Source organism: Anabrus simplex, chromosome 6 (genome assembly GCF_040414725.1).
Source record: "Anabrus simplex isolate iqAnaSimp1 chromosome 6, ASM4041472v1, whole genome shotgun sequence".
Taxonomy (NCBI): domain Eukaryota; kingdom Metazoa; phylum Arthropoda; class Insecta; order Orthoptera; family Tettigoniidae; genus Anabrus; species Anabrus simplex.
In genome coordinates this window covers 90,894,629-90,915,757 of record NC_090270.1, presented here as the reverse complement: position 1 = coordinate 90,915,757, position 21,129 = coordinate 90,894,629, and the positions used below count along the sequence as shown (strand labels likewise).

The 21,129-nt window shown below is 40.2% G+C and overlaps 1 protein-coding gene across 1 annotated transcript in view; it reads right to left on the bottom strand.

Annotated features, from left to right (window-relative positions):
- Positions 1-21,129, bottom strand: part of LOC136876122 ((E3-independent) E2 ubiquitin-conjugating enzyme UBE2O) — a 322,520-nt gene that overhangs the window by 44,060 nt on the left and 257,331 nt on the right. Inside the window, exons 13-14 of the mRNA XM_067149804.2 lie at positions 19,582-19,745; positions 12,005-12,266 (exon numbers count right to left, since the gene is read on the bottom strand). Of these exons, the coding sequence (XP_067005905.2) occupies positions 12,005-12,266; positions 19,582-19,745 (426 nt within the window). The remainder of the gene's footprint in view (positions 1-12,004; positions 12,267-19,581; positions 19,746-21,129) is intronic.

Here is a 21,129-nt window from a genome sequence, read left to right as displayed (position 1 = left end):
AGACTTCTGAGAGCTCCATTGTAGTCAAGCTGCCTGCCACTGTGTGATTGCTTGGTCGCAGGTACTGGTCCACCAGGTGTACTTCTCCCCTTTCATTACCAGGGCGATTTCTGTGGCAACTTTGGTCGCAGTCATAACTCTCTTTTTCTAGTGCTTGCATTTTCTCTATAATCTTCTTGCTCGATTTCAGTTAGTCCATGTCGAACTTAGTGAGTTTGGGTGTTCACGCCCTCCTTGTGCTTCTACGTAAGAACCAAAATTTTATTTTGTAGAGATAGTCCAGGTTGGCCACTCTTAGTACCCTGACGTTTTGTATTTCTCTGTGGCCACATGGTCTATCTGAAATTCTCCAAGGAGTTTGTACGATTAAGACAATGTCTTCTGCTTCATTGGTAGACAGTTGAAAGCCGTTCATTTCATTACTAGATTGAAGGTCTTATAGTCCAGCAAGTCATCCTCCGTTTCTGTTGGTCCATGTGTAAGCTGGGTATTTCCCCAACTATGTGTTTATACTTCCACTCCTTTCCCAGCTGAGTGTAAAAATCACCCAATAAGATGGTTGTCCGGCACTCTAGGATCTAGCTAATGGTATCTATGACTTCTTCCCAAAACTTGTGTGTTTTAAGGATTCCACTTGTTGTCCTGGTTAATGATGCATGTACATTCACAACTGTGTAGACCTTTATTGGTGCACCAAAATGATAGTAGAGATACTCTGCTATTAGGCGAATGGAAGTCGATAATTGAGTCCAATACTTTGTGACCGACAATGAAGCCAGTCCCCAAACGAGGGACGTTCTTCATCTTCCAACGCCCCACTTTTCCCTTGAGGATCCGGTATCCCTGAGATTCGAATGCGCATTCATCGGAATATCTGGTTCATTGTACTGCCTTGATCAGAATGTGATGTGTCAAAGTGTCTGTTACATGCTTCAGTTTACCTATCTTGACTAGGCAGTTGACATTCAACATGGCAAAGTAGGTGGGCTGTTTATGCTGTATCTTGTTGCAAGAGGTTTCAGGATGCTCTGACTCATCCTTGTAGCATGGTGGTGTGGGCTCCCCAGAATGTAAAGCCCACAAATGTTACTGGAAGTGACGGTGGACTGGACACCACCTAGGATAATTATTTCCATATGTTTGTCCTCCATGCTTTAGTTGATAACTGTGTTGAGTGGATTAAGGTTGTTACATCCTAATCATGTTACTACCAAGGTTGTGAGCTCCGGTAGGTTTGATTTCAGAGTACACTCCCTTAGATTAGTTGCCTGCTCACCTATGGAGACCAATATTCCCCGTTGCAATTCTTCCGTCTTCCTTGCCATTTAGATGGTACCAAACATCTTCCTCTGCCTTAGAAGCCATTTACCATTTGTACTCATATTAATCCCCAAGTACAGGTGCAACTTCTTCTGCCATCATCACAATACCAAAGTCCACCTTTTCTGCTGTTGATGTCGAAGTCTTCACACACCACCCTGTGTTAGAGCCCTCCATATTCATGGCCCCTAGGGAGAGCGTGTCCCAAGTATTGTAAAGCCCCCAGGAGTTGGGCTACCTGTTGGTCCGCAGGCTCATTTCCGAGGTTTTTTCACCAGCCCACATTGCTGTAGGTCCCCATTTGGAGGACATCTTTCTTTCAATGAAATCTTGAGTAAAAGATTCCACCAGAATATTTACACAATGAGAAAAGAAATCACCATACCGGCAAGTTACTTTAGAACATACTGTACATGCCAACTAGTACTGGAAACACTGCAAGAAATTTCTCGTGGTTGTTACAAAGAAAAGAGCACTGGGTACACACATCAAATATGTACTGTAGTATTAGATTCCATTTTACGACAAGCCAAAATGAAGAAGGTAAATGTGTCTAATCTTCCTGAATATTAGGAAAGTATTCAATAATATTGGTCATAGTCATCAGAAATCAATCAAGCTCGTGAACCTAATTATCATTCTTCAAAACAGCAACATCACGCAGGTTGCATCTCAGAGACGTAAGAACAATTCAGTTTTGCTGGGTATGAAGAGAGATGAATCTTTGTAGCAAGTTTTTACAATCATATGCCCTTCCTGCTGTCAACCTCATTAGAAGAGTTAATGAGATGAAATGAATGATGTGACATAATATGATAGGGAGAGGGTGAAACCTGGTGCCAGCATGAAGCCTATTCTCATCGAAAAGCACCAAGGGGTCTGCTTGAGGCTTTACATCCCCATCCAACAGATAAATTGCCATCAACGGCATCACATGCCTTCAATCCATAAGAGCATTGCAGAGAGGTTTACAATTGAAGCCGGGCTTTTGGCATGCAATCTAGTGATTAGAAATCGTATACCACCACCTCTCCTACCCTGTCGGCCAACATTCTGATGGTAAAAAGTCTTTCAACCAATGGGACTCAAACCGCTAACCATGGTGTCAGACCATATACACTTCAAACTTTAACGATCATAGACACCGAGCAGGCAAATTCTGCAACGAAATTAAGCACTCTAAAAGCCAATCTTGAACTGCTCATTTCATTACCCCTACTTCAAGCTGAACAAAAATTAGTCATCTTAAACAGCTCAATATGTCCTAGTTTGATACAGACGGGTCCAGGAAAATGTAGACACTCCTTGATAGTTAATATCTTTGGAATAAAATGACATATCACTGCAAATCTTGCACAGTAGCATAGTCCGTTGTTTTCTCAACAGATGATGGTGATGTGAATGGCGCGACAATCTCGGCGCATGTTTTCCAGCAGATGACAGTGCAGCAATGAATAAAGTAAGATTGTCGTTTGAGCAATGCAAGGCCGTATTGAAGTTGTACTGGAAGTACGAAAACATGGATGTACAACGGCAATGGCGTAATGTGTACAGAATTCGGCCACCAATATGTACAACAATTTATCGTATTCGGGATAAATTTGAAGCCGACGGTACTCTTCAGGATGTGCATAAGAAAAGGTCTGGCCAACCAAAAACATCAACAATTCCAACTTCCAGCGCTGCTGTGCTGCAACATTTTACTAGGTCACCTAAAAAATCTGTGAATCAGGGTGCACGTGAAGTGGGGTAAGCCGATCAACCGTACACTGAACAAGCTACGAGAGACAATCGAGGCGTCCAGTGCAGCTATCACACCAGCAACGTTGACAGCCATGGTTCATCAGCAGTTCAGCGGCATTGACGTTGTTTGGCTGCTAATGGGGTCACTTTGAACACACAAAATAACCTTCGCCCCCCCCCCCTGCAAGAATTACACGGTATGTCATTCATTTTGTTCCATTAGTATTTACTATCAATGTGTGTCTACATTTTTCTGGACCCCTCTGTAGACCCATTCCAGACAATACCACAAAATGAAATTCCAAGCAAGTTTATTAATGCTGAAACATTGGTCAGAGGTGCTCTTAAGGAATCGTTACAGCTACCTGCAGATAACCCAAAAGCATGGTATGTGCAGAGACGAACTTCAAGGGTTTGGGTCTATTTTGTTCTAAATGGGAGGTGCAGTAACAACAAACCAACTCTTGTAATATTTTACCGCTATCGAATACAGTAAAACCTCATTAAGACGTTTCTGCTGGGGAAAAGGAAAAAGAAAGCGTTAAATGAGAAAATGTACTACTGAATATACGAATAAAATCTATCCAACAGGGATATGGAAACACTACTCAAAATTTTTTCCGACATGGCATTTTACATTGTACACCCGCAGGTACAGTGAAAATTATACAGTAGAAGTCCGTTATAGCGAAAATTCATAACAGCGAAAAATTTACTCGCTATAGCGGATTGTCGTTTTATCCGATTTTTGTATAAAAGTCGGGAAAACCTATACACATTAAAATTCGGTATGAAACTGCAATCAGTTTGTTCAAAACTTGCGTTTCCGCAGATAATATCCACACTGCAGCTTACTTTTTATTTTTCGAAATTCGATACTACGTGAAAGTGTATGTGTAATTTCATTCTGAAAAAATATAGTATAGTTTTTCTCCAAATCCAAGACGAAGCCCACTTTTTCCTTCCATAAATTTAAATCAGGCTCAAAAAGTATTTCGTAAAATGATATGAATGCCTTTGTTGAACAGTAGGCCCACACATTTCAGACTATTTTTAGACGCTGAACATTGGCTTTCGTCATGCCGATTTTTTTTTTCGGCTGCACAATTATTCTTTATTTCCACGGATTTAACGACCATTATAATCAGCATCATAATACCGAAGAGAACCCGTTTAAAATTTGCCGGCAATACCAATTCCATGTGTCCCTACAATACGACGATCCATCAGGAAATTATTCTTGCTGTCTATAAAACTGTTACTTTTACTCATCGTCAGATATAACCGGCTACCGCTACATCCACATCTCGCTTGCTGGCTAGCTATATATAGGCCTAATCACGGACGTTGAAAGTCAACGAACGAGTTTATTGCGCCACAGTATGGCCATTCCGCCCTTGCGATTTTCGTGCACATACCTCACAATTTCATCTTCGATTTCTTTAAAGCGCCCTTGTTGCGGACCACTGAATGCATTTTTTTGTACAGTACGCATTTTTTAGCTCTTTGTCTTCACGCTAACATCAAATATTGGCTTTAGTTAGGCTTATGCTGTATTTTCTTGAGGCTGCACATTATTCTACATTTCCGAGTGTTTAATAACCATTAACTTATAAATTGGCATTATAATATCGACAAGAACCCGTTGAAAATTTGCCGGCAATACCTTTTCCACGTAGCTTTACAATAGGACTATCTATCACGAAAATATAAAACTTCATTTTATTAAGCGTCAAGTTCAATAGACGCATTATAAGTCGGCCACTGAGTAGCCGGCCTGTCTAAGAATTGGAAGGCAGGCATGTTTTGATGTCATTCTGCAGATTTGAGAAATGTTTTTGTAGAGGCTAATAGACGTCATTCTCTCTTCACTATTTCCCAAGATCCAGTGACGGTACACACAGGCACTGTACAACCGGTTGTCGCAGCTAGCGATGTATAATAAAGAGGCGGTCGTTTATTGTCAACGAGTTTTGTGTGAGTGCGCGCGCGTGTGTGTGTGTGCGTGCGTGTGCGCGTGTGCGCGTGCTGGGGTGAAAAGAAGCAGCATAGTTACTGCGGTAGTTGCCAGTGGTATCCATCAACTTATTGTTAGGCTGCGAATGCAAGATAACCCTTGAGTTTTCGCATGAGATAAAAAAAATCGGCATCTTGGATTCGGAGAAATACAGTATCACTCCAGAGGTTTCTGTGGCAAACACTTCAGTTTTCTTCTTCAAACAGTGTCACCTAACCTAACCGTATATGTATCATGAAAACATATTTGAAACGCATGTAGAGAAATGATAACCTCCTCGCTATAAATTTACTTGTAAATAGCCTTTCCGAAATTTAACTAGATGCGAAAAGATATGAACTATCCTCTGAAATCAGTGATGTACTCTGCCATATCTTGAGGTGTATCACATTCTTAATTAATTTCCAAATGTAACATTAAAATTAAGAGATCGTTTAGTTCAGTCTATTTTAAACGAGTTAACAACTGCTATCGGCCACGTTATTTACGCATTTATTACGAAAACGTGTTATCCTCTTTCATTTCGATTTTTTTTTTAGAATAGCAGTCGACGGGTATTACTAATCGACTCCAACATCGCCTTTGAATGTCGACGAGAGCGCTCGCAAATGCACATGGTGAGAAAACTATACCGTACCGAAGATCATCGATCGCATTTTGTGGCAAACGTTTCAGTTTTCTTATTCATACAGCTTCACCTATCCTAACTTATCCGTATTATACATATGATGAAAACACACTTCAAGCGCCAGTAGAGAAATGATAACCTTTTTGCTATAAATTTTTATAATACCTTTTCCATAATTTAACGAGGCGCGAGAAAATATAAACTGACCTCTGAAATCAATTATGCACTCTTACCATATCTCGAGGTGTATCCCATTCTTACTAAATTGCAGTATTTAGCCTTAAAATTAAGCGGCTATTTAGTCAGCCTTTACTTTTAACGAGTTGGCAACCGTTATCGGACATGTTATTTACACATTTATTACGAAATTGTCCTCTTTTATTTCGAATTTTCTTTACGGAACAGTAGTCAACGGGTATTACTAATTGACTCCGACATCGCTTTCGAATGTCGACGAGAGAACTCGCTAGTGAACATAGGGAGGAAACGATACCGAAGGTAATCGATCGCATGCAATATAATCGCTGGGGTGCATAAATATTGGGAACGGAAAAAATCACGCGCACTTAATCGCTCGTAATAACGGATGCGTCAGTGATAGGTCTCTCCCTGTAACCGAAGGACGACACACAGTTTAATATAGGGATTTTGAAGGGACATAAAGAAATTATCGCTATAACGGAGTTCTCGTTATATACCGTACTCGCTATTGTGAACTTCTACTGTATTTAGAATTTCTAAAGATGAGAGGAAAGTATTAAAAGGTGTGAAAAAAACTAGAGAACAAATATGAAAACCTTTTCCGCTAGTGTTTATAAAATAACAAGTATACTGAAAGGAGTAATAAATACCAGACAACACATTAAAACGTGCAGCGGGGTCAATAAAATTACAGTAGTATTATTGCAGATCACCCTCTTTCTAAAACAAATGTTTAAAAAAGCCTTTTATTTTGGAGCAGTGGACTATTAAGAATTATTTTCCGGTCACACTCTTACGCAATGAACTGGAGGTTATACTCCACCATGTGCGACCAGAAGGAATGACTTCGGCCACCATTTTGAAGACAACAAAACTCGAGTGATTGAGACGAAACTTCAAGGTGCAAGTTCAACATTCACAACCTCTGTGTGCTTAAAGATGTGGACACCAGTCACTCTCTGAAAACGAAAATCCACAGCCTGTTTCCAGTCATTCGACCGGGTCAGGAATGGAATGAATGAAACCTCCATCCAGTGGCGAGGATAGGATTTGTGCCAGCTGCAGAAGCCTGTCACACTCCTCTGGGGCAATGATTAATGAATGACAGATGAAATGAAATGATACTGGAGAGTGTTGCTGGAATGAAATATGACACAGAAAATTGGAGTACCCAGAGAAAAACCTGTCCCGCCTCCGCTTTGTCCAGCACAAATCTCACATGGAGTGACCGGGATTTGAACCACGGAACCCAGCGGTGAGAAGCCGGTGCGCTGCCACCTGAGCCACAGAGATTGAGTCCACTTTCTGATGGGTTTTACTTTTGTGTTCATTAGTAAGGAATTTCACAAATTTGTCCACATCCACAAACACAAAATAAATTCTTCTGAATGAAATGCAAAATACAAGCACAAACACGCTTGGTGCTAACCGGCAAGCAAATTTGAATATTCCTGGGGCTAACGGCTTGCTCCCCGAAAGTGCAACTTATCCTGTGAAGTTCAGGAATTCAACACCTCTTCCTGTAATCATGCAACTGTGGCGACTGCTATTACCCGAGTTGGAAATCACGTTTATTTTTTTACGAGGCGCTTTACATCGCACCGACACAGATAGGTCTTACGGCGGCAATGGGATAGGAAGGGCTAGGAGTGGGAAGGAAGTGGCATTAAGGCCTTGGATAATGTACAGCCCCAGTATTTGCCTGGTGTGAAAATGGGAAACCACAGAAAACCATCTTCGGGGCTGCCGACAGTGGAGTTCGAACCCACTATCTCCTGAACTGGATACTGGCCGCATTTAACCGCCTGCAGCTATCGAGCTCTGTGGAAATCATGTTTCTTTCACAACGGATGACAAATAACATTTTCAGGGCTAGGAAAAATATGATCGTACTAAGTGGTAATAGCGAAAATTTGCGACATGATATGAGTTATTTTTATGTAGATTTAATACGATGAAAATTTATGATGTGCTAAGCGGGGAAAACGTGTTAATGAGAAATGCACTATCGAGGTTTCACTGTAACTCTTTCCTAAATTCAGCAAGGCAGTTTTCTGAAGAGATTTCATCAAGTCCTACAGCATTAAATGTAAAGGAAAGTGAGGCAATTCATGGTCGACTGAGCCTGATAGACACTCTCAAGGTGAGGAAAGTGTTGGGACTTAAAGCTTTCTAGAACTGGGCAATGAAATAACATAATGGAAAATGTGTGCTCCTCTACAAGCACTATACACCAGCAAACTTGTGGATATGGGACCATACAGGTTTTTTTCTTAAAGTGGTTTTACGTCGCACCGACACAGATAGGTCTTATGGTGACGATCTGTGAAGGTCTATCATGCAGTGATTGGAGGGGGTATCAGGATGACTCCTGTATGACGTATACCAGGCAGGTCTCAGGACGGTAGCCTATATCGGTGTTGCCACAGAGATTTCAAAATACTCCTGGGAGCCTGTCCTCAAGGTAAACTCACGTCATCATACTTCCAGATCACAGCCATCACTGATGTTCTGAACTACAGTAGAAGTCTGTTATAGCAAGAATTCACAACAGTAAAAAATTTACTCGTTATAGTGGATTGTCATTATATCCAAATTTTCGTAAAAGTCAGGGGAAAACCCATACACATTAAAATTGGTATGAAATCGCAATAAGTTTGTACAAAACAAGCGTTTTCGTGGATGATATCCACACTACGGCTTACTCATTTGTTATTTTTTGAAATCCGATACTACGTGAAAGTGTATAATTCCAATCTGAAAAAATTGTAGTATCACTCCAGAGGCTTAACCATATAAGCATCATGAAAACATTTCAAGTGCACATAGAGAAATTATAACCACCTTGCTACGAATTTACATGGGAATATTCTGAAATTTAACTAAACACAAGAAAATATAAACTATCCTCTGAAATCAGTTATGTATTCTGTCATATCTTGAGGCGAATCACATTCTTACTTGCAGGCTGGCTCACTTAATTGTTCACCTCTTCTTGTAAACATTTTGAGGCATAGTGCCGAACATTGCGTGTTTTGCTACTCTTCAAAAGATTGTGCCTTACTTCATATAAGCGACTGACACTATTCTTCTAGATTTTACAATTTAAAAGCGTGCAGTGCTAATCCCCATGATCTTATATTGCTTCTTCAACTTTTTTTGTGAAAGACTCATCCTTTAATTTCTTGTTTTCCTATGCATTGTTTTTGTATTTTTATTCGGATGATGATGACCCAGATTGGTGGTCGAAACCAGTACCGCTTCCGCTTATAATTAAATAAGAATGTAACACTACATTTCTTATTTACTTGTATTGAATAGGTTGAACCATGTTATTTGTTATTTCAATTTAATTGTGATACAGTTCAATACAGAACATCATGAAATTTTTATCTTTAAATGTCAGTATGTACATGCGTCACGAGAAAACGGCTGAAGAGATTTAAATGAAATTGGTACGTAAAGTCGGGGAATGAGCCAGTACAATCTAGGCTATAATTTGTTTTCTTCACGCTGAGTGAAAGGTAGTTTAGGGGAAGGCCTGGAATTAAATTCTCAGATATTTAAGTTATTATTGGTCCTATTGATAAATACTACATAACTAAAGTTATATAGAATTAAATTTCCTATCTTTTATGCCGTATACATTTTTACCGTACCGGCTACGATAACAGAGATATTCATGAATTTGTCCATATCAATGAATATCGACGACGAGCCATGAGAAAATGGCGAAACAATTTCATGAACATCAGTATAGAGTCAGGGAATAAGGAACTACAGTCTAAGCTATAAACAATTTTATTCACCTTGGATGAAATGGTAGTTTAGGGGAAGGCGCCTAAAATGTCATTTTTAAATACATACCGGTATATTAGGCTATTGGTCCTATCGAAAAGTACAGAATTGATAGAGAATACAATTTTACTGTACCGACTATGATGAGAGTGGTATTTCAGAGTTTGAAGAAAACGAAATGTGAAGGCCTACAATAAGAAAAGCTCATAAAATTGATCAACAATAACATTACGTTGACCACTGTTTGTTGTGATGTTCCTTGTCTCTTATGCTGCCACTTATCTCCGATAGATGGGATTACTGCTCCAAACCAAGTATAACAGCCTGCCTGAATATTGGCGGGAAATATCTTGGGAGTTAGATAACTTTCTACTTTAGCATGCCACTGCTTCGGTTTATACATTTTCTGATACTGCTGGCATGTAACACACTGGGTCATCATAGTATTCCAGGTATTCAATCCCTACTCTGACGCACTGATTGGAATGATCAGTGTGCACATTTAATGGAATAATGGCAGAGGCTCGCTTATGACCTGGTCTAGAATTACAATTTTGGCCTATTCCAAATTATAGCACCACAATTCACTAAATAACTCAAAATTCAATCCTGGAAAGAGCTGTTTCTTAAGAAAAGCTTCTTCCTTTTCACTTTTATTCAATTCTACATTCATTTTATTAGAAATTAGCAACGAAGAGGTTTCTCCTCTGGCTTGGAGGAAAAATTAACCTCCAAGTCAGATAGTTTTCTCTTCCGCCAGTGTAGTGAATTGAGATTTTGCCGCTAAGAGAATTGCGCACTGTTTTTCTTTTGAATGACTTGTATTTTACTTCTTCTAAGTTTTACAGTGTCTACCCCCGTTCATTTCCTTTTCATATTGCCTCTTCTACTGATCCTATGCATTGTTTTCCATTTCTTAATCGGCTGATGATGACCTGGACTAGGGTCGAAACCGGTACCATTTCTAATTATTATTAAATGAGAATGTAATTCACTACATTTCTTATTCTTTGGTATTGAATAGGTGGAATCTCCTTACCATTTATTTCAATTTCATTAGGTACTCCTATGAAACAGGTGAGTAAAAGGGCATAGATTTCGTCTTGGGACTCTGCACTATTCCCTTCCCCCCCAGAAATTTGAAGTGTGTTTACGGCTCACGGCTGTCTACGGCCTGGTCATTCCAGCTCTAGAAAATTTGACTGTTAGATCGGCAGCGTAGTACCGTTCGTTACAAGTGAGGAAATGTGTGGTTTTTCATTTGATCAAGTATTTCATATGATAGCATTGCTTTTAATTGCGGCATTCCTACTGGCACCATTGTAATGACCTATGTTGATTTCAGTTGGGACAACCACTAAGACAGTTTTTCTGAGGATGTAAAAAGACACGTAGAGAGTGTCGGCCATTATAATGAAAACTCCCCAACTTGACTGTGACTGATGGTAGGCAAGAGGGCCTACCATTACAATGAAAATTCCCTAACCCAGTCTTCACATAAGAAAACATGTTTCGTGATTTCCCCGCTGCATTTCTACGGAAAAGTTAAGAGCTATGCAATTTAATACAATCTTACTCACAACGTGAACACTACCTAACCTAGAATTCTGTATACAATGTAGAATTCCGTAACGAAGCATGGGTACATCAGCTAGTATCGAATAAAATCTATGAAACTGTTATCGGTAATGTAGCGTCCCAACACGCACAAAAATTATAAGTTCGGTTCTCTTATCAAATATTTTTAGAATACAGTATGTCCAATAATGTTACTTTATCTCTAAAAATATATGTCATGATAACCAAATGTTAATATTGTGCCTTTTCTTTTAGCAGCGCCTATTTAGATATTTTTCACAAATAAAATCTGTTGGCTGTGAGTTTCACGTGTATTTCAAGGTAGGCATTACCCCCCAGGCATTACAATTACCCCCTTCTAAAGAGGTTCAATGTTTAAGAACATTTTTTGGGTGGCCCCATGAAAAACTTCTTAGCAGAGTTCCTTGAAAAACAACAGTTTTACTACTACGTATTCAAATTTGCTTCTTTACACATAGCAATATGATCATATTTGCCCAGTCAAACCTCATAAAGCACTACGAAAATAATAGAAATCATAAATTACAGGATCAGTTCTGAAGAGCAATGAAATAATGAAAGGATATCAGAGGATATAAATTCTTTGTTTGCTTTAGTGTCTTTCTTTTCTTAATAGGCAATCACCAGCATAAAACAAAAAATGAAATAAAGCACTCATAACAGGATCATGTAACTTTATTTATTTTGGTGTACCTCACCCTGAATGGAGATGATCACTTGCAGCAAGTTGGAGTTGAGGGTCCATACTTCAGTTCCTTTGCCACTCCAAGTACCCAGTAGACTCACGCACACCTTTCCATCCTCGTAAAGATTAGGATTGAGACGATCACTGCAATAACTTATGTAGTGACAAAGAGGGGGAGCCTTTGGATACTCAGCTGACAGTTGGAAGTCAAAAAAGAAGAGCCCATCTTCATAAGGGGTCTTCTCTGGACCACGAATCATCACCGAGTACAAATCCTATATTTGGGGAGGAAAATAAAGATTCCTTTTAAAAACAATGACCACAGAGAAATAAATATACCACTGGTCTCTTGCAAAAAACTGCATGAAGCGGTAAATTGTTTTTCTGGAGGAAGGAATGATGATGTTTGAATCATGCTATGAACATTTAAAACAAAGAATTGTAATGGCAACAGGAACACCAAGCTAGAATTAAGAATGCAAATAAGGCATTTTACTGTATGAGTCCTATATTAGGCTCCAAGTTTTTAACAAGGAATGCAAAAAGTGATTATCTAAAATACAATTATTCAACCAGTACTTATGTATGGTTCCGAGACATGGAGTATAATTTAAAGTTAAAAACTTCATGATCGTTCCATATTGAATAGAGAAATAAGAAGATGTATAATATTAGAAGGATCCACCTTTCAATACTTCGTTGTAAGTTGAACTAAAAAGAAGTCACAACTTGTTTATTGGGACCGGTTTCGACACATTACGAGTGTCATCATCAGCCAAATAGTAAAGTAGGGCAAGATATAAAGATCTTAAAACAACTAATACATTGAACACAGGCAAAAAAATTAACATTGATTCATATCGTAGCAATTCAGTTAATGTCCAAAACACAATGATCGCAGTCAAGAGAGTAAACAGAACATCATTGTCTTGCGCCGAAAACAAATATAGTTGAAGTTCACAAGACCTGCCTAGCAACGACTCTATATAAGTGCATACTTGACCTGCTTGTGAACTTCAACTATATTTGTTTTCGGTGCAAGACAATGATGTTCTGTTTACTCTCTTGACTGCGACCATTGTGTTTTGGACATTAACTGAATTGCTACGATATGAATCAATGTTAATTTTTTGCCTGTGTTCAATGTATTAGTTGTTTTAAGATCTTTATATCTTGACCTACTTTACTATTTGGCTGATGATGACACTTGTAATGTGTCGAAACCGGTCCCAATAAACAAGTTGTGACTTCTTTTTAGTTCAACTTACAACGAAGTATTGAAAGGGGGATCCTTCTAATATTATACATCTTCTTACATGGAGTATAACCATGAAAGAGCAGCAGTAGTTGCAAGTCTTTGAGAATTAAGTTTATAGTTAAATATTTGGCCCATTGTTTGATCCTATCTCTCAAAGCAAAGTCATCTCCGCACAGGCCATGAAGGCCCTTGGAGGGGTGGAAGGTAAAGGCTTGCACTATCCGTAACCTCTGCACTTGATTGGGTAGAGTGGTTAGCTCTACACTCGGCCGCCTTTGCCCCCCGGAAATTAACCTAGTACTTATTTTTGGTGTAGGCTGAGTGAACCTCAGGATCATGTGCACCTCTGGAAGTGGAAATCCCGTTTCTTAAATTTTATGAATTCCTGACGGGGATTCGAACCCACGTCCTTCCGGGCGAACTGACCACGCCCTTACTGCCTCGGTCAGGAAGCTGGCAGAAAAGATCCAATTATGAGATTTACACCCTCTCTCAACAACACACTATAATGGGTGTGATAGAATCCAACAGACTGCGCTGGGCTGGACATGTACTGAGGATGCAGGATAACAGAGTACCAGTAGTCTTAACACATTGCGGACCAGGTGCTCATCACACTGCTCAACCCCTGTGCCTGGCCATTTTCTGTGTAACTTACTGCTACAGTGCATGCACATGAACAAATTAATCTAACTTCACTAACCTTCTACTGATTATGGTGAAATTTACTGGAGACCTTTGGTAAGAGCCCTAATAATATTTCCTAGTGTGGTAGGCTGTGTAGCAATGGCTTCCGTGAAAGGACACACAGCAAATTTTGAGGGGATCAGTTGACCAGTAGTCTTTCCAACATGATTCTTTTACCTGTCTCGTCAATATAAACAAAGCAAACCATTTTCCCAATACACAACTCGTTACATCAGGCCACTTCAAGTCCTTAGGGGATATTTTGTGTAATGAAGTAGTTCACTGGATAAAGGTTCGTCTGATCGGCAACAAGTTCAAAGAAATCATAACAAAAAATAAGCCCTTCTACTTCGTCAATGTTTTGAGGCTCATCAAGTCTTACCGTTATGCCAGGAACTCCTGGGAAATCCTTTAAAGTCAGTGAACTATTATTTTCTACCCATTCATCAAAGAAATTTATTTTCTACCCATTCGTCAGAAGAAATAGACATATCACTTCAATTTACACTCACTACATCACTTTCAGCCTCGTTCTTGACCACCACTACTTCACGCTGTTTTGAAGGGCACACATCATTATTATGAACAGAGACACTTTTGTCAGAATAGCTATCAACATCGAACTCACGGTCGTCAACATCACTGAGGCAATCTGAATACTTATCCGCATATAATTCATTAAAAATCTCGTCTGCATCTACGCTCGTGTTCAGTCTGGGAAGCGCCATCTTACCCACCACATGGCTCCTTGAATGATGTAAATACAAGGTCGGAAAACTTAGCAAATGAATCATAAAACAGAAGAAGAACATAAAACAAAGCTAGCATGGAATAAGCAAAAGCTTTGATATTCTAGACCTTGACCAGATAGTTTCAGAGGTTTCAACAAATGTCACCGAACGTACACGTCTCGCAAAGACAAGTTAATTCGTCTCCCGTCCACAACGCTCGGCCAGCCAAACACGAGTGAACTCATCTCCCGTCCGCAATGTGTTAATGGGAAAAGACCTTCAGGAAGACCCCGAAGCACCTAAAAGAAGGAGATCAACAAGGTATGCTGGACCCTCCAAATTGATAACTGGGAAGAGAGATGAACAATTTAAGCAATAAAATAAGGATGAGATCCTAATTTTATAATTGCTTTTAATGTAACGAATAGGTGGATACAAAAGTTTTATTGTTTCTTTTTTACGGGAACTTCACATCCCTCAGAAGCCTTATGGAGTGAGTGAGTGAGTGAGTGAGTGAGTGAGTGAGTGAGTGCGTGCGTGCGTGAGTGAATTGAAATGTTTGATGAGTTTGTCTACTTTAAGTGGAAATATCTAAAAGCACAAGTATATAGACATGTGGGGCTTGGCAACTGCTCTCTCCGTTCTCAGTATACGCTACTTCCGCGCTTGGCGTCAGTCTCACGCACGTTCTCAGAGTATTAACATGAATTCCTCAAAGCGTTTGCGATCTTTTACTGTGAGTGAGGAACTGAAAATACCAGTAGTTCGGGAAGCCGAAATTATTGGAAATCGTGCCGCCAGTAGATAATGCGATATTGACGAGTTGTGTATTCACGATTGGAGAAAGAAGAAAAATGTACTGTTAACCTGTAGTGGTGATCATAGAACTCTGAAATCCAGTGGACAGGACTGTGAATGTTAAGGGTGCAAAAAGTGTTACCATTAGAACAGGTGGTAATGAAAAACAACGGTGTACGGTAATGTTGTGGATTGTCGCCGACGGAAAAAAAATTGCCGCTGTACATTGTTCTCAACCAAAAGACGCTTCCTAAAAAACTACCCACTGGTGTTATCGTCAGATTTCAGAACTCCGGCTGAATGGACAGTTCACTTGTGGAAGACTGCGTAAAGTGTGTCTGGCAACGTCGCCCTGGTTCATTATTTGGACAAAAGAGCCTGCTCGTTCTCCTTGTTCTCGACAGTTACCACGGCCACACAACAGACGCTGTGAAGAAACATATCAAGGATGGGAAAACCGACCTAGCAGTCATTCCGGATGGGATGATGTCTATGCTACAGCTACTGGATGTCTGCGTGAACTGTCCATTTAAAGCAGCCTTGAAACAGCTCTATACAGAATGGATGGCGGCTGATAATCACACACTGATGCCAACTGGCGCATTCAGCGCCCGGAACTTCAGCTGCTGTGTTCATGGATTTTGACGGCATGGAATCATATCCCTGGAGACCTCATACGGAAGAGCTTCAGGAAATGTAGCATTTCTAATGCTATGGATGGCAGCGATGATGACATTTTGTGGGAAGGTGATGGTGATGAAAGTTCCAAAGTTGGTACTGATGAAGATGATGATGATGATGATGATGATGATGATGAATGAACTCGTTGGATATCGTTCTGGAAATGTTTACTTTTATTTGTATTTTCTAATCATTTGATGGGTGTTAGTAAAGATTGTAAATAATTTTGACTTCACTTCTTTTTCTTAATTTTGTTCTTTCAAAATAAGGGTGCGGGTCTTATTTGGTGGCGGGTGCTATTCGAGATTATACGGTAGTTTTCTATCATTATAAGGTGTATTGACAAAGTGGACTCAAGTAAAAACTATTTTAAATAGTTCTTTAATAGATTCTAAGTGGTAATAGCGAAAATTTGTGACGCGATAAGCAAAGCATTTTTATATTACATTAAATATGATGAGAATTGGGAGTTCGAATTTACGACGTGCTAAGCAGGAAAACGTGTTAATTAGGAACGTACTAATGAGGTTTCACTGTACATTATTTGAATAATGTACATGCACCTTGTTGGATACATTATGAAAATAGTTTTCTTCCATGTCATTTGAAAGGCTTAAACTCTGAATCAACATTACATGCAGTAATGGGTCTTAGAATATTTTGTGACACAGCAACAGTTGGCATTTCTGAATTACGAGCTGACGTAATTCAAAGTCTGATTTCTGCATCCCAATGACTTTGAATTAACAAGGCTTTACTGTAATCACGCCATAATAACTAACAGAAGCAACTACTGCTCAACTATCAAAATCAGACCCTACCGAACATCCCTTACAGAAATAACCACAAAGAGACCAGGAAATGGTCCGAGGAACACAAAATAAAGTTCAGCAAGAAAATGAAAGATTACTGGGCCAACAGGAAAGGTCAAGGTACCAAGAAAAAAGCAACCTACCATTAAGAACACCACAAGCGGCAACCATCGAAAACAATAACAACAACACCGTGGTCCTCAGGCGGCCCAAACAAACTTAAAAAAAAAAAAACCAATGAGCAAACCCAAACTACTACAACAAACTGAATCATCACAAAATTATCTGCAACAGGATTATATATGTCTCTTGATAGTCTCCTTGATTTTAGTGCAGTTTATTGTAAAATCATCATTACTAACTTTTCCGTGGTGTCCCATTTTCACACCAGGCAAATGCTGGGGCTGTACCTCAAAGCCACGACCCCTTCCTTCCCACTCCTAGGCTTTTCCTATCCCATCGTCGCCATAAGACGTATCTGTGTTGGTGCGACGTAAAGCAAATTGTAAAATAAAATATTATTACTAAAGTTGTATTACAATATATTTTGTAATAAAATAGACAGCAATATTAAATATAAGCCTAAATCTTTGGACGCTTTCCGACGTCTTTTTTCAGACAACGTCCTCTTTTTCATCAAAGTCAATCTAGTCACCCTAGTCACAAAAAACATTTTTTTTTTTTTTTTACCGGGCGAGTTGGCCGTGCGCGTTGAGGCGCGCGGCTGTGAGCTTGCATCCGGGAGATAGTAGGTTCGAATCCCACTATCGGCAGCCCTGAAAATGGTTTTCCGTGGTTTCCCATTTTCACACCAGGCAAATGCTGGGGCTGTACCTTAATTAAGGCCACGGCCGCTTCCTACCAACTCCTAGGCCTTTCCTATCCCATCGTCGCCATAAGACCTATCTGTGTCGGCGCGACGTAAAGCCCCTAGCAAAAAAAAAAAAACATTTTTTGTTATCCGTTTAACACTTCACTAATTCTTTTAGCAATGAGAGGATATGGAAAGTTGGAGGTGTAGTTCAAGCTCAGTACCGGTACCTTTCAAGTGAAAACTTACAACTACAGTAAACTGTGTAGCCAAATTACTCGATCCTTTATACACAGTTCAAAAAAATTAGAGGGACATGTTTTTGAACGTATGCAATGCTCCACAAAACAATATCTTGCTCCCAGATATATTACCAACTAAACCTTTATGCTCTACCGTTGAAGTATACAAAAGAACATCGATGGATTCGCGTTCATTTTCAAAACACAAATGGAAAAGTCCAAAAGGGGCGAAAAAGTTATAACAGTCCTCCAGGATGGATTTTATCACAGTTGGAGAGCTTCAGTATGGTGTATGTCCTCCACGAGCGTTTATCACAGCTTGGCACCTACGTAGCAATCTCCGTGTAAGTTGTGGTATCAGGTCCCATTCTTTAATGAGAGCCTGTTTGAGGTCTTGCAAGAGTCTGTGGTGGAATAGGATGCCCAAGAACACTTCTGTCAAGCCTATCCCACACATGCTCGATAGGATTAAGGTCGGGACTCGCTGCTGGTCATTCAATCTCTTGAATGTCCAGTTCTCGCAAGACAGCTCTGGTGATGCACGCTACATGAGCACTGGCATTGTCGTGCATGAGTATGAATTCAGGGCCAACTCCATATGCACACTCCTAGCAACCAACATATGCTGTAGCAGTATCTGCTAGATGTACCCCACAGCGGTAAAATTACCACGGACGACGACAAGATCCGTACGGCCACCAATACTGATGCCACCCCACACATCACAGAACCTTGTCCGAATCGATCGCCTACCTGGACAACATTTGACATGTACTGCTCACCGTGGCGTCTCCATACACGTTGACGTCCACCACGCTGTGTCAGGGGAAATCTGGACTCATCTGTGAACAACACAGGTCTCCATTGGCAAAGTTGCCAGATGACGTGGGTACGGGCAAACAGAAGGCGAGCTGCGCGATGTTGCTGCGTTAAACGGGGTACTCTGGTCAGACACCGTGACTCTAGTGACCCGCCTAAGATCTTGTTGAAGTTCTCTGGCAGTTGCTGAACGACGCCGCAACGCACAGATGGTCAGATATCAGATATCGGTCATCCTGTGGGGTTGTCATACGTCCACGATCTTGTCCAACTCTCCTTGTGAACTGGCCTGTCCCACTGTAGCGATTCCACAAGTGGTGAATAACTGACGGAGACACGTTGAGATCCACAGCAACACGACGAAAAGTCCATCCTCCCTGGATCAAAGTGACGGCCCTTGCGACTTGAACCTCGTTAAGATGTCTCATGGAATGTGCTGGTTGACGTACAACGTGCTCAAATGACCGCAGTAGTCTGTGTACCTCATAATGACACACAGACACACCGCTTTTCACTTTGTTTTGAGGGGTCACCTGACAGTTTAATGCATGGCTACGCCTAAAGATAGAGTATAACTCGGTTTGACATACCCTGAGTAGCTAAGGTCTCACGGTATGCTGTACGACCATTGGAACCCCATCTACCAAATTAACGTTCACATACCAGATGTTACAAAACATGTTCCCGTAATATTTCTGAACTGTGTATAATAAAATCTAGCTACAAAAAGCTAAAAAAGCTAATCACTTACCATTCGATCCTCAAAGCCCTTTACCCAGATTCCTTCAGGTAAGGAAGTGCGCAATAATTTCAGTTCTTTCCGCACTGTCCGGTAGAAGTGCTGGGGATCCGTTGGTTGAAACATAGTGAGTTTGAATTTGTGACTACTTGGAGCAGAGTCCATAATAGAGAAACCTAGAGGAAAAAAATAAAATAGAATTTAATCATGTATAGACTTTTTGAACCCATACACTGCATTTGGATTACATTCTTGGGTGGGAGGGGGGAATGATATCTACCGTATTTCACGGCATAATCGTCGCCACCGCGTAATCGTCGCATCCTTTATTTTCAATACAAAAATCGGACTTTAAACCTTTAATTACATAATCGTCGCACGTCCAAATTTTGTTCACTAATCTGGTTAAAAGGTAAATGGAACTGCAACGTAAGTTGCACATGAATGCGCAATTTAAATACGTGTATGGTTTATGGGCAATTTGGCAACACAGTCACGTTTGCGACATGTTGCACAAAGTATAAATAAATAATACCGGTATATGTACGACGCATAGCTTACCGGTAGACTATCGGCAGTTTGACAACGTGGTCGCGAGACAGTGTACTATTTATTCACCACCTACATATTATGCTTACCGGTAGGCTATCGGCAGTTTGACGACGTGGTCGCGAGACAGTGTACTATTTATTTTATTCACCACCTACATATTATGAGTTCCCATTTGAAATACGTAAGGCTGTAAGTTATCGCTTATCGGCAACGTCGCCAGGAAATACCGGCTAGGTAGGTTGAATGGACCTCGAACCAGCCCTCAGATACAGGTAAAATTCCCTGACCCGGCCGTGAATTGAACCCGAGGCCTCCATGTAAGAGGCAAGCACGCTACCCCTACACCATGGGGCCGGTTCCTGTGTTATTGCGCACAAAGTGAAATCCAAGACGATAACGCAGATTTCCACGGAATTATTCAGCTGAATTATTTACGATGTCTCAGTTGTCATCGCTAGACTCTTATCTTACTACTACGTCATACGTGTCCGGGCATGGGATGAAAGCTTTTATCCAAGCAGTCAAGATAATTATTATCCAATGCTATTAAAGTTTTATTTTATAAACTCGTCAGTAATGTAATGTAAAATCATCAATAACTGGGAAGAAATATTAACCTAATTACCGTATGTTTAAAAGAAATTGAAGAAAATGAATGTTTGTTACTGACGTCACGGAATACAGTCAACTATACAGTAGATCAAAGAGAATAAGTACAGTAGATCTACACCGCGCTAGCTTGAGCTCCGGTTTGCGAGCTTTGCGCAAGCGCAGTAGTGTGTCGCAACCAACGAGCTAAACTGAATTGTTGCATGCTTCCTTGCTGCCTAACAGTATTGGCTGCTCTGGAATGGACAGATCACAGATGCATTTATTTGTTTCAGATTTACGTGATTACTGTAGACATGTGTGCGTGAGAATTTAAGTTTTTAATTTGTGTTTTGGGTGTTTGCAGAAATAATTTGTTTTAATAGTGAACAATTACGGAAAGTCATTTATATTGCAAAA